This window comes from Salvelinus alpinus, chromosome 17 (genome assembly GCF_045679555.1).
Source record: "Salvelinus alpinus chromosome 17, SLU_Salpinus.1, whole genome shotgun sequence".
Lineage (NCBI taxonomy): Eukaryota > Metazoa > Chordata > Actinopteri > Salmoniformes > Salmonidae > Salvelinus > Salvelinus alpinus.
Genome location: NC_092102.1, coordinates 36219422 through 36233106, shown reverse-complemented (window position 1 = coordinate 36233106; position 13685 = coordinate 36219422). Strand labels below are relative to the sequence as shown.

The 13685-nt window shown below is 42.0% G+C and overlaps 2 protein-coding genes across 3 annotated transcripts; both read left to right on the top strand.

Moving 5' to 3' along the window:
- Positions 1 to 1374: 1374 nt before the first annotated feature.
- On the top strand, positions 1375 to 5179 carry LOC139542867 (14-3-3 protein beta/alpha-2). The gene is made up of 6 exons (XM_071348800.1): positions 1375 to 1527; positions 3085 to 3386; positions 3487 to 3610; positions 3829 to 3992; positions 4312 to 4407; positions 4653 to 5179. Exons 2-6 carry the CDS (start codon positions 3093 to 3095, stop codon positions 4707 to 4709), a joined length of 735 nt encoding a protein of 244 aa, XP_071204901.1. The 5' UTR covers positions 1375 to 1527; positions 3085 to 3092; the 3' UTR covers positions 4710 to 5179.
- Positions 5180 to 6808: 1629 nt separating this feature from the next.
- pabpc1l (poly(A) binding protein, cytoplasmic 1-like) lies at positions 6809 to 13441 on the top strand. Of its 2 annotated transcripts, XM_071348795.1 has the most exons (17): positions 6809 to 7625; positions 8762 to 8955; positions 9183 to 9376; positions 9457 to 9572; positions 9823 to 9903; positions 10274 to 10413; positions 10616 to 10710; positions 10860 to 11000; positions 11075 to 11170; positions 11315 to 11563; positions 11721 to 11808; positions 11946 to 12065; positions 12147 to 12286; positions 12448 to 12556; positions 12719 to 12849; positions 13007 to 13082; positions 13193 to 13441. In XM_071348795.1, exons 2-16 carry the CDS (start codon positions 8763 to 8765, stop codon positions 13067 to 13069), a joined length of 1956 nt encoding a protein of 651 aa, XP_071204896.1. In that variant the 5' UTR covers positions 6809 to 7625; position 8762; the 3' UTR covers positions 13070 to 13082; positions 13193 to 13441. The 2 variants fall into 2 exon arrangements, with proteins under 2 accessions (XP_071204896.1, XP_071204898.1); XM_071348797.1 differs by lacking the exon at positions 9823 to 9903 and having other exon boundaries at positions 6821 to 7625.
- The last annotated feature ends 244 nt before the right edge of the window (positions 13442 to 13685 follow it).

Below are 13685 nucleotides of genomic sequence, written 5' to 3'. Positions count from 1 at the left end.
TATATGAATGGAAGTTGGACACTAGAGAGTTTTAGTCACATGCAAAGGGTTGCAAGGTACAGTGAAAATCTTAAGTTTTGAGTTCCAACAGTGCAGGTCAAGTCTGGGGGGAGGAGGAGCAAGTAGCTGACTAGTGGTGGCTATTCAGCACAATAAATGTCCATTAGGTGGGGGCAGGGCCTGTTGAGGTGGGGGATGTTCATAGGGGGAGCAGCGAAGGGTGACAGGGGGAGCAGGTGGCTGACCAGTGGGGGCTATTCAGCAGCCTGACGGTCTCGGGGTATAAGATATTGGATCGTCTTTCAGTTTTTGCCATGATGCTCCTATACTGCCTGTGCCTGAGTGATGGAACCGGGGAGAACAGTCGGTGCGGGGTCCCTGATGATCTTCTTTGCCTTCCTGCGACACATGGTGTTGTAGGTGTCCTAGAGGGCAGTCAGTGTGCACCCAATGGTGTGATTGGCTGAGTGTACCACCCTCTGTAGCACATCCGGTCAGCGGTGGTGGAGTTGCCGTACCAGGCTGTGATGCAGCCCAACAGTATGCTCTCAATGGTTCTCCTGTATGACACTGTGAAGGACCTTGGGGACAGGATGAATTTCTTCAGGCTGTCATGCATTCTTCACCAAGTGCTAAACTGTTCTACATTGGACCCCTGATCATGCAATAACTTGGGGCATGCACAAAACCAAAGCAGGCAAAATGACTGATGAACAGCACTGCACTTATGCAATGTACATGTATGAGTCAACTGTATTATTTGAAATGAAGTCATTGTAAGATACTGAACACTGTTTGCCACTCTGCTCATCCACATTCCAAAGCATGTCTATTTAGCTTTGAGTCATATTGACTCATACAGGCTCAACATGCTCCACTGTAAAATGCCCTGAATGTCAATTGCACATACACTGCAATGAGTAGAGTACAGTATGTAGGAGTGTGCAAGCTGATCTATAGTGCAAAAACACACCTGGCCTTGGTATATCTTAAAACACTGGCCAATTGCTAGTGCATTTCTTTTTATACATTTTTTCAAATCTCATGTATTTTTCATTTTTTTTTCAAATCTCATGTATTTTTCAACAATTTTTCAAAGCTGTGATGAGATTTGTCCTTCAACTATTAGTCATAGGGAAGTATAACTTCTTCCAATGTCCAGTGGCAGGTGCATCCATAGAATGGGTCCAACATGCATTGAATTCAGTGCTACATTGAAGAGATGTGTACAGCTGTTCCTCTTGCTACACACTGCACTGTACTGGTTTAAATAAGAGGTTGAGTCTCTCCCATTGAGTGCTTTGATAATAAAACATAGTAGGTAGCTTTATAAACCTGATTAAAACCAATAGATGTAATGTCTGTCAAAGGTTGAAGTCTCGGTTTGACATGTAGTTAGCTAGCTAGAGGAAACAGAAGCGTCAATATAGCGGAAGTGGTACTGCCCTGAACGATTCTAGGAGCGAGACGGAGGACGGAGGCTGCATCTTTCAGAGAAATAAAACAGGAATTAGAGCCGTAAATATTGTGAGTTTGTATAATCGGGGACCCGATGAAAGTGCATTTATGTGTTAGGTCTTTATTTATTGTGTTAAATATTACACAGTATATTCGTTTCGGTGTAATTATATTCGTTAGCCATCATGCTAACTCGCTAAATCAGACAGCGCTCCTCTGAAGTGGGCCGAACAAGGACTTGCTAGCTGGCAATCATGACACTTTGTTCTTGCAAGCTTGCTGACCTAGGCCATGTACGCGACTGAAAATCGTTAGCTAACTGTAAGATACTCGTTAGAAGCTGGATAACGTTACATCGTAGTACAAAATAACAATTGACTGGTCCCTATATAAATGGACATACGAGAAGTCGATAACCCTTGAACATCGTATTTTTCAGCTAGCGAAAGTTAGCTTGCTACTTTCCCGCTAGCCATTATTTGACATTCTCCACTCTTCTGACGTGCTTAGCTGCTACTAGCTGATCTCTCTACTAACATCCCTACTAGCTATCCGCTAGCAGGCTGAGCACAGGCCTTTGCGGCTAGGTAATAATGTCACAATCTGACCCGCAACGTTAGCGGGATAATTGTGTAGATTGTTGGCAACGCTACACCTATACGGAAGCAATTATCTGTTAGCCTTCTACGTTAAATTATGGTTTCGTTTAACAATAATGGTAACCAAAGTTAGGCCGTTTGAGAAGTGCCGTCGCGTTTGCTAGCCAGCTAGTAAGCTACATCAAGCGTTTTACCGCAACGTCGTTAGTTAGCTGAAACTAGCTAGGCAAATCTCCGCCATCCAGACACCGTGTTAATCATGTATTAATTTGGCTAGTAATAACTAAAACGTCAGATAGCAAACCAATATCTAACTATCGAGACTAAATAATATTTAGTGATTTGGGGCGGGTGAAGAGATATCGAAAGGTCGATTGGTTGTTCTGTCAGAATTGGCTAGCTGGAGTAACTAGCTAACGTTAGCTATCTAACTCGACGACATGTAGCTAGGTAGCCCCACGCATTGCTGCCACAGTACTAGACAAGTTCCTTGCGAGAACATTTTCAGGAACACACCACCATGACGAAGTTGTATGGTATCCGGACTCGTACAACAGCGGCCATGCACCAGTAAAAAATGAAGGCCGAGTGTAAACAATATATTTATATATAAAAAATCTAAAAAACCACACACACCGGATAGGTGCAGTCATAGTAGACCTTTCCGTTACTGGCAAAACGCTTCTAACCGATAGGCTAGCTTCCTGTTTTAGCTACTAGTACGAGCTACATTCAATTGCATTCGTATTTGAATTCATAGTAAATTGCATAATCATGGCCCAAAAGGTAGTATGAAAGTAGGCGATATAATACTCCCCTAGCCATGAATTTATAAGAATGTCCGAATCTAACCAAGGAACATACTGCCCCCTCTTGCAGGTGTCTCCTCTCAGCAGTTTGAATAAATGCTGTAATTGACCAGTTATATGACATAGGTATATCTAATCTCAATAGTCCTTTCCTTCATCTGCACAGACATAAGACCAGAAGAAAAAGTCCCACCTTACTATGTTTCTTTCTCACACAGACTGAAAAATGGACAAGAACGACCTAGTACAAAAGGCTAAGCTCGCTGAGCAGGCAGAGCGCTATGACGACATGGCCGGGGCCATGAAGTCTGTGACGGAGCAGGGCGGGGAACTCTCCAACGAGGAGCGCAACCTGCTGTCAGTGGCCTACAAGAACGTGGTGGGGGCACGCCGCTCATCCTGGCGCGTCATCTCCAGCATCGAGCAGAAGACGGAGGGCAACGAGAAGAAGCAGGCCATGGCCAAGGAGTACCGGGAGAAGATTGAGACCGAGTTGCAGGACATCTGCAATGACGTGCTGGTAAGAATAACTGTTGTGGTCTACCCTGTGAAAGGGGACTTTTTACATTTCTCACTAGGCAGATATGCTGATTTCAACAACAACAAAAAATGTATTTCAGGGACTTCTTGACAAGTACCTAATTGCCAATGCGACTGCAGCTGAGAGCAAGGTTTTCTACCTGAAAATGAAAGGCGACTATTATAGATACCTGTCTGAGGTAGCAGCTGGAGACGCAAAGAAGAGTAAGTAAGCAAGAGTTCATTTAGAGTTACATAAAATGGAACAATGCACCAAATCACATCGTCATGACTCGTGAAACTCCTAATGGATCAGATGTGTGCATACAGGAATATGTTAAAATATTCTCTAAAGATGTGATGAAATGCGCTTCCGCACACTAAGTGCATGTTGGAATCATGGCATTGCTCAAACTCATCTTCTTCCTTGTTCCTTTTTAAAGCCACAGTGGATAACTCCCAGCAGGCATACCAGGATGCTTTCGACATCAGCAAGAAGGAGATGCAGCCCACACACCCCATCAGGCTCGGCCTGGCCCTCAACTTCTCTGTGTTCTTCTATGAAATCCTCAACAACCCAGAGAAGGCCTGCACCCTGGCCAAAACGGTGAGAGAGTGACTTCAAGTGCCAAGTCATGCAACCTCATCTTTTACCCCCAAGACAATCAATAGCACAGAGCTTCACTCAAAGCATGCAGAGCCATTGTAGCATGTCTTGTCTTGACAGTTTCTGCATTTGTATGAAGGGACTTTGGCTCAGTTTTCAAAAAATGAAATTGGATTTAAAATGGCACCCCTGCTACAGTTATTTCTGCATGCCACAATTTAACCAAAATGATTAGTGGCCGTGTACATTTGTATAGTCGATTCTGGAATAGCTGGTGGCAGTTTTGCATTCTATTCTTAGTGTAATTTACTCTTTACAGGCATTTGATGAAGCCATCGCTGAACTTGACACCTTAAACGAGGATTCCTACAAAGACAGCACCTTGATCATGCAACTACTAAGGGACAACCTGACTGTAAGTTCTGTTTGTCTCCTATTTATGTAATCACATTTTTTGTATAAATAGTAAATGGTTTGATACATCTTCCTCTTGTATTGTCATTTATTCAATAGTAATTTCATTGATGGTTCCAGTTATATGCATCTGTTTTGTAAATTGCTATGGCAATGTGTTTTTTAAACTTTTATTCATTCTAACGTGGAAAGTACCAAATGCAATTTGGGGAATATAATGTAACACATCTTTACCTCTCTTTGCAGCTGTGGACATCGGAAAACCAGGGAGACGAAGGAGAGACCGGAGAAGGGGAAAACTAACGGAATTGCACTGTTAATCCACCTACACTCTTAAACACAAACAGCTTATAAACATCCCCCTCCACTCCATCAGCCCCTCCCCCTTCTGTATGACAAGCAGCCTGAATTGTTCCTGACCAACTAGTTTAACCCTCTCAGGTCACTGAGGCGATAGGGTAATGTTCAGTTGTTAGCAGGTTGTCATTTTGTTTGTGAAAATAATGTGGTTGTATTGAGTAGCGAGTCCATGTTTTTGTTTGTGTGCGCGAGTGCTAGATCATATGTCTGTGCGCCTGTGTGTGACTGTTTGTGTTGGGGGCCGGGGGGTTGTGAATTCTAATCATCTTTCCTTCATTTCTTTGTCCTACCTAGCTGGTTAAACATTTTTCATTCTCTTTTTTTTTTTATGGTCATTTTTTTTAGTGTGATTCGTCATGGTATTTGAAGGTTTTATCGTATGGTTATTAAACTGGCAGTTAATTTTCACCTAACACTGTGATGCTAAGTGTTGCATTTTCTTCCCCACTCCACTATTGCTTGCTTTTGAAGTTCTGACACGCAGTACAATCCTGTATTTAACTAACAGTGCAATTCTGCTGTCGGCTCATACAGAAAGGAGGCAGGCTGTATTGTGACACTGGCATCTGGGTGTTTCGCTCTAATCATGATCACAATTTCAAAATTTTAACGGTTTGATTAAGGGACCCCTTCGTTCGCCATGTTAGATTTCCTCCATCATAAGACATTCCACCAGAATTATATTACGCATTCTGAAAGGCAGAACTCTTTTTGAACAAAGTGTGGATTATTGTCCTAGTGGTATAACTCACGGTTCAAGATCAAGCGCTGCTTGAACTCGGTACAATGAAAAATTTATGTGCTTAAATGTACCTTGTATTTTGCAAGATTGACTATCATCTTTCTGTAAAACCTACAGTAACAACCTTTTTTCAACATTAATTGAAAATGTCTTATCACACTGTATCAACCCTGCTTGCAAAATATTCCTCTTAAAGCAGTTTTCTCCAATGTTTCTGTGCCTGGGTTTCTCTCCTGTCTCTTATGGACACTTTGTTTCAGACTGCCAAAAAGTTCAAATTAATCTTAGACCAATCAAGAGTCTTCATTCAATTCTCATGTTTTAGAATCTAAAACGTATGAATCAAGGTTTGTAAGGTAACGAACGGTATGATGTGATACTTCTGCTTACTTGCCCCTGAACTTTACTGCTTTGAAAATGACCCTCAGAAGGAGTTGTCCAACTTATCGGGCTTGTTTGACAGTGCAGGCGACTGCTGACAGACTGATCTATGAAGAAACTTGCATCATCAATAAGTTACCGTTATTATTTGTAGATCAGTTTACTCATAATTCATTATAGTTTTAATCCTCTCGAACACAGCCATTGTGAAGCAGCAGATTGGAGACCCAACCCATACCACAACCCAAGTAAGAAGCAGTGTCACAATACCATACACGCCACGATAACATCCCACATAGAGTAAGACATGACTGCATATGTCAGTCTGTTTTCTTAAAGATGCACCACATACTGAGTATAACATATATTTAACTAGGCAAGTCAGTTAAAAACAAATTCTTATTTGCAATGACTGCCTACTCCAGCCAAACCCGGACGACGCTGGGCCAATTGTGTGCTGCCCTATGGGACTCCCAATCACAGCCAGATGTGATACAGCCTGGATTCGAACCAGGTACTATAGTGACGCCTCTTGTCCTGAGATGCAGTGCCTTAGACCACTGGGAGTTAGAATCCTCTGAATATATAAAAAGTCAATAGGTGAATGTGGAACAGCCTTTCTTGCTTTGTTTTTACTGACCAGTATTCTTTTAGATTTGTGTCTTTTTAAAACCATCCTAGTTTCACTTACTGTACATGTTTAGGAAACTGAAAAAGTTGTTTAAGATAAAGGTGTAATGTCATCTTTATTTTAACAATATTTACAAAGTACATTGTTGTACAATTCCCAAATTATTGAATGTAGATGTAAATCAAAATGTGTAGTCAGTCAGGGCAACTCCACACTCCAGCAAAGTGTTTTGCCAATGAATTACAGGTAACTGCCAAAATAAAGGAAACACCAACATAGTATCTTAATAGGGCGTTGGGCCACCATGAGCCGCCAGAACTTCAATGCGCCTTGGCATACATTCATACACACCTATAGAATTAGTCATGTAATCAAATCTCTATAGTGACACCATTCTTCCATTAGGAATTCCATCATTTGGAGTATTGTTGATGGACAATGCTGTTTCAGGAGCCGCTCCAGAATCTCCCTGCCCATCCTGAGACCCCTCCTTTCAAAGTCACAGAGATCTCTTCTTCTAGTCATAGTTGCCAAAATAATGGGCCACTGGGCATTTTTATATATGACCCTAAGCATGATGGGATGTTAAATTGCTTAATTAACTCAGGAACCACACCTGTGTGGAAGCGTCTGCTTTTGATATACTTCGTATCCCTAATTTTCTTACGTGTTTTTTATTTTGGCATTTACCTGCATATAAACTGTTCACATCATTGGTTTTAGCTCTTCATTTAATTGTTGAAACAAATGTTTGGTCTTTGCAAAGTGCAAATTAACAGTGGTCAATTTCACACTTCGCTAGCCTAGACATATACTTCAAAAGTATGCAAAATTGAGTGGCGGGACGGGGTTTTGTTGTTTTTCGAATCCCAGAATGTAGCTTTTCAATGTACATGGACTACTTTTTCACGCGGAGGATTAATCAGGCCGTGTCATTATCATAGTTTATAAATAGGTCATTGAAGAATATTTATGGTCGCGGAGTGAAAAGGCAGGTGTTTCACGGCAATTATCAAATTAAAACAGAAACATTTTACTAAGTTTTAGGCCAGAACTTTTTAAATTAAAGTATTTGAGCTGTTTCCACCTTGGCCAATTCAATAAGGTAAGACATTGTACAATAATATATGTATACATTTATTTTTACTGCAATTTATTTCGATTTCCATTAACGTTAGTGATGCTGGGTTTGATTGGCAATTACCAACTTCTTGGCTAGTAGCTAAAGTAGCTGGCATTTTATGTTAGCAAACACATTGGGTTTTAAACAAATGCCGAACTCTTTGATGGTTTACACTAATTAACGTTAACTTACTGCCTTCTACAACTCAGCAGTCTGTTTCAACTACTAACCGGATAAAATAGCTAGCTTTAGTTAGCAAGCTTGTGATGTGTCGAGGATAGACAGTACACATGTAATGATCCAATCTTTTAGGTTTACTTGTTTTAAGACGAGATAATACAAATTTACTGTTATCTTACTAACTAGCGAAGTTAATAGGTCGTTACTTTAGGTAACTGGAGAATCCATGTCAAAACTTTCCACTCCTAGTGGTGGCCATGTGAGAGCAGAAATATTCATACTATCATGTTAAATAGCTAAAGTAGACTTTGGTGATCGTCATCGTGAGGTCGTCATTGTTGTGTAACAATAGTGAAGTTATGGAAGGTCGGGTTACAACAATAGTGAAGTTATGGAAGGTCGGGTGTTAGTATAGACCCCACAACCAGTTCAGACAGAACCGAGTTGCTCTAAAAACGCCTTGATTGGCCATCCTGATCCTCAACTGGTGAACTCCATTATGTGACCCCTCCCATCACAGCCACCCCAAGTTTGCTTTATTTATTTGCATCAAAGAAAACAAGCGATAGACAACAATACAGATACTAAATAAATGTGTGTAGGTGTGGTTGGAAACCCAAGTGCTTATATGAAGACCGTGTGTCTGAAGTGCCAGAGGTCAGATAACCTAACTAGCCTGCATTTGTAGGTGACTTGGCAACTTCATATAATACAGAAGTCAATGAAAACCAGGTGTTTTAATAGGTGTATGCTTACTTTGATTTTTACCTTACGCTGATTAAGATGAGATGTTTACATGACTATTACATAATCTGCCTAATGCCGTAATCAGTTTAATATCGAATTATTACTGCGCATGTAAACGTACTGGCTGTTAGGTTTTGTTGTCTGCCAGTTTCACCCCCTCCCTCTATGATCTTCACTATCTCTGTCTGCAGGATGAACAGCACTGGCCAGTCATACCCATTGGCCTCCCTCTACGTAGGGGACCTGCATCCTGACGTCACAGAGGCCATGCTCTACCAGAAGTTCTCTCCTGCTGGGCCCATCACATCCATCCGCGTCTGCCGTGATGTCATCACTCGCAGGTCCCTAGGATACGCATACATCAACTTCCAACAACCCGCTGATGGTAATATTATTTTTGATAAGATTTGTACTCTGTATCAATCATGGACAAATAGATTTGCTTTGATCAAGCTATTTGCTTTGATCAAGGGGGTGGCAAGAATAATCCTGCTAAGGATTAATATTCCAATGAATACACAACTTAAATCTTATATTAGGTTATTCATGGACGTGTGTGATTAGCAGATGTCTGATGCTGTGTTTCTCTTTATACGTGTCATTTTTTTTCAGCGGAATGTGCTCTGGATACAATGAACTATGAGGTCCTCAAGGGTAGGCCTATCAGAATAATGTGGTCTCAGCGCGACCCAGGGCTACGGAAGTCAGGAGTTGGAAACATTTTTATCAAGAACATGGACGAGTCCATTGACAACAAGGCCCTGTATGACACATTCTCAACCTTTGGGAATATTCTGTCTTGCAAGGTAGACATTGCATTCTTGTCTTTGAGTGTCAGGGCATAATTTATCTGTACATCATTTCTAACATGCACTTTTAATTTCAGGTTGTGTGTGATGAGAATGGCTCCAAAGGCTACGGCTTTGTTCACTTTGAAACCCAAGAGGCAGCCAATCGTGCCATTGATACCATTAATGGAATGCTATTGAATGACCGGAAAGTGTGAGTGAACAAATTCCTACCAAGAGCTATTTATTCTATCCGTAAGGTACCTTTTAACTTTATTTTATTTACATTTCTTTCAACCAATATATAAACCACCTTGAATTTAGTGAGATGTAAGTAGGGGAAAGTGCAAAGGAAATCTGTAATGGTTAGGGAGGAGGAGGGACTATTGATTTGGTCAACATTGTATCATTCTCAGACAGTGATGCACGTTTTTGCAGATAACATTTTCATGTTCTTTGCTCAGGATAGAGACAGGTAGTGACTCTGGCATTGCAGACCCAAAGGCCCATTTCCTGGGGGGGAAATGTCAGTTGTCCACAATTAGGTGAGGGAAATGGTAGACATTTGTTCCTGTCCTTTTTTTAATTTATTTTTTTACTTTGAATAATGTTTGGTCTGTTGGCCACAAAGTTGAGACTTGCAAGACTTTCTAAATTAAGCTTTGAAAAAGCTTAGGCAGAAGATTGTCATTCAGCATATCAATAATTACCATTGGTGCTTAATGTAAAATTAAAGGTATATGTCAACCACTTGTCTCATATCTTGCGATGTGTTCATCAAGGTGAGAAAATCAGTAAGTCTCCACACTGATATTCTGGGATGTGGAGCAGTTTGTTTGATATTTTGTAACAAGACTGATTGTAGTTTTATATTTCTATCTCTCAACTGTCACTGGTGACGGGTGTGGTGTTCAGTTTTGTTGGCCACTTTAAGTCCCATAAGGAGCGACAGGCTGAGTTTGGTGCCAAAGCCATGAAGTTCACCAATGTGTACATCAAGAACTTTGGCGATGACTATAGTGATGAGAAACTCCAGGAGGTCTTCTCTGCATTTGGTAAGAACATCCTGAAAGTAGGACATATGACAAGCTTTGACATTCTACCCCTTTCTTTGGGCACTAGTATAAAGTGGTGGTTGATGTTATAGCTATTTGATTTAAATGAATATTCTGGAACATCCATGCAATCAGATGTTTTGGGTGGATTGGCATGAAAGCTTATGAAATCTAGGCTCCTTCTCTGTTCTTGGACTCATAGGCAGGACCCTCAGTGTGCGGGTGATGATGGACGAAAGGGGCCGGTCTCGTGGATTTGGCTTTGTAAACTATGAAAACCACGAGGATGCACAAAGGGTCTGTATTTGGGGGTTTTATGGTAATACTCTAAAATTGCTCCCATATGTGCCATCTCCTTGTCAACCAGCAGGCTGTCATAATGTGAAATGGGGAACATGACATCTAAAATGTGGCATTTTGAGTTGACTTTGATGGACTGCTTTTAGGCAGTTGAGGAGATGAATGGGAAAGAACTCGTTCCTGGCCGAGTTCTGTATGTGGGCCGTGCTCAGAAGAGGATGGAGCGACAGGGGGAGCTGAAACGCAAGTTTGAGCTGATCAAACAGGAACGTATCCACCGCTATCAGGTACTGTGGGGAAGTGCACACCTGTGGTCTTAAGAAAAATAGCTTTAATATAATTTATTTTCTTGTTGATTCAGGGGGTCAATTTGTACGTCAAGAACTTGGATGATGGGTTGGACGATGAGAAACTCAGGAAGGAGTTTGCCCCTTATGGCACCATCACCAGTGCCAAGGTAGAAATACCCATACTTTTTCATGAGTAGTCATTTCTGCTATCCAATGATGTATCACAAAGGCTGAAAAAACATGTCTGGATCCGTGTAAAATCTCTGCACCTCGTAACTTCATGGTTTTCTATAACCCTTTCCTCCACTCAGGTGATGACGGACGGGGGCCACAGCAAGGGCTTTGGCTTTGTCTGTTTCTCGTCTCCCGAGGAGGCCACCAAAGCAGTAACTGAGATGAACGGCCGCATTGTGGCCACAAAGCCGCTGTACGTGGCTCTGGCCCAGCGCAAGGAGGAGCGGAAGGCCATCCTCACCAACAAATACATGCAGAGGACCATGCCTGGCCCAGTCATCGACTCCTACCAGCAGGCAGGCTACTATATGTCTGCAGTGCCTCAGGTCTGTAGTACGGTTGAAGGGAGGGGGTAATCACTAGATGCATCATACTAGAATTGACCAAATTAGAAAGCCTATGTTACCTTCAGTTTTTTTTTTTTATCTCAGGGCTGGCCCTGGAAGGTGATGTTTTTATCTGTAAGATATTGTTTTTTTGTAGCCCCCAAGTCGCACCTTCTACAACCCCAACCCTGTGAGCACCATGAGGACATCTCCTCGCTGGGCTGCACAGCCACCCAGACCACAGAGTGAGTCGGAGGCAGATATTTTTTAGATATTGGAGCTAAAATAAGTAAATGACTAAAGCATTACTGCTACTCTAAAATGTATATTTGTTACACAAATGTGTTTGATGCCCTATTGACATGTGTTGTGTTGCTGTCAGCACCCTACTCGGGCCAGTTTGTCAGGTCTGCTGTTCCCCGACGCGCCTCCACCCCCATCAGCACCGTCAGACAGGCCTCCACCCAGGCTCCACGCATCATCAACTACACACAGAGGATGGGTAACACACTAGCTTACTCAAAACATATACTTGCTGTGATGCAAGAACCGAACAGTAACTAACGGACACCCCCCTCTCCAGCTAACATTGGCACACAGACAGCAGGAGGTCGGGCAGGCATGTCTGGTGGTATGGTCCGAGGCACCCAGTATAAATACTCATCAGGGGTGAGGAACTTACAGCAGGTCATCACTATGCCCGCACCAATGGCAGTGCAGCAGGTAATCTCGTAAATTGCATCCTTTCCCCACAAGAAATGCCATGCAATATAGCGGTGTAAACATTTTTTACTCAACTGTTCTTTTACTTCTACCTTTTTAGAGGTCCATCCCAGTGGTCATGTGTATTGCATTGTGTTTAATCTTTCCTGCTGTGTTGTAAGGTTGTTACCCAGCAGATTATGGAGCCAGCGGTGCATGTCAGAGGCCAGGAACCCCTCACTGCCTCCATGCTGGCTTCAGCCCCTCTCATGGAGCAGAAACAGCTGCTTGGTATATAACTGGAATGTTATTGGGGAGTGTTCATGTGATGTTCTGAACATCTGTGATGTTCTGAACATCTGTGATGTTCTGCAGTCAATCCTCTGTCGGAGGGTGTTGAGATGCCTCACTGGCACTCTCAATCTAATTCGTTCTCTTTCCCTTGGTTTGCAGGTGAGCGGTTGTACCCTCTGATCCATGGCTTTCACCCCAACCTGGCTGGTAAAATCACTGGGATGCTGCTGGAGATTGACAACTCTGAGCTGCTGCACATGCTAGAGTCACCCGAGTCCCTGCATTCTAAGGTACGACAAGCTTCCATTCCCTCTGTACTTTCAGATCAACTTTTACATGCAAAAAGGAAGCCACTTATGATTGTTTGGAGTTTCTTGGTGGTGGGTTATCATGGTCATAGTTGTTATGCTAATCCCATGTGTTCTCTCTCTTCACTGTTCTCTCCAGGTGGATGAGGCGGTAGCTGTGCTGCAAGCCCACCAGGCCAAGGAAAACTCTCCTAAGAAGTAGAGAACCCTTTCAGGTTAGGTTATAATGAGTTAACAGTAGTTACTATGCCAAAATTGACCACACTCTTGTCATTTGTGACTGTAAAGCAGCAGTTACTGAATTTGGATTTTACATGTGTTCCAGGACACTGCAAAGAAATCGCTGAAGGAGGAAAAAGTTAAAACGAACAAAAAAATAGTAACATTTTGTAAAAGGGGGGGGGAAAGGAAGTTTTGTAAATGGCACTTTTGATTCAAATCTGAGAATTTAATTAAAATGTATATCTATGGGGAAGAAAAGCTGTTTGCAATGGGTTATGATTATTCTACTTTTTGTTAAAAAAAAAAAAAAAATCAAATAAGAAAATAAACCCCTGGTGTTTTGTGCATTGAACCTGTATATGACTTTTCATTTGTTGTGCTTTGTGGATCTGTGGAATGAAATCTCCTTAAATGTTCCTGTTACAGATTAATGATCAGTTCCAATCCATAGACTATAGTGGAAAGGATTGTGATGTACTGTAATTCCATGGTGAAGTGGGATAATGGCCTAATACACCAAGGGGATCTGAGGTGAAAACAAGCTTCATGCAAAAGGGGATCATATTTAGAAAGGAATTAGTGTCTCTGGATGTCCC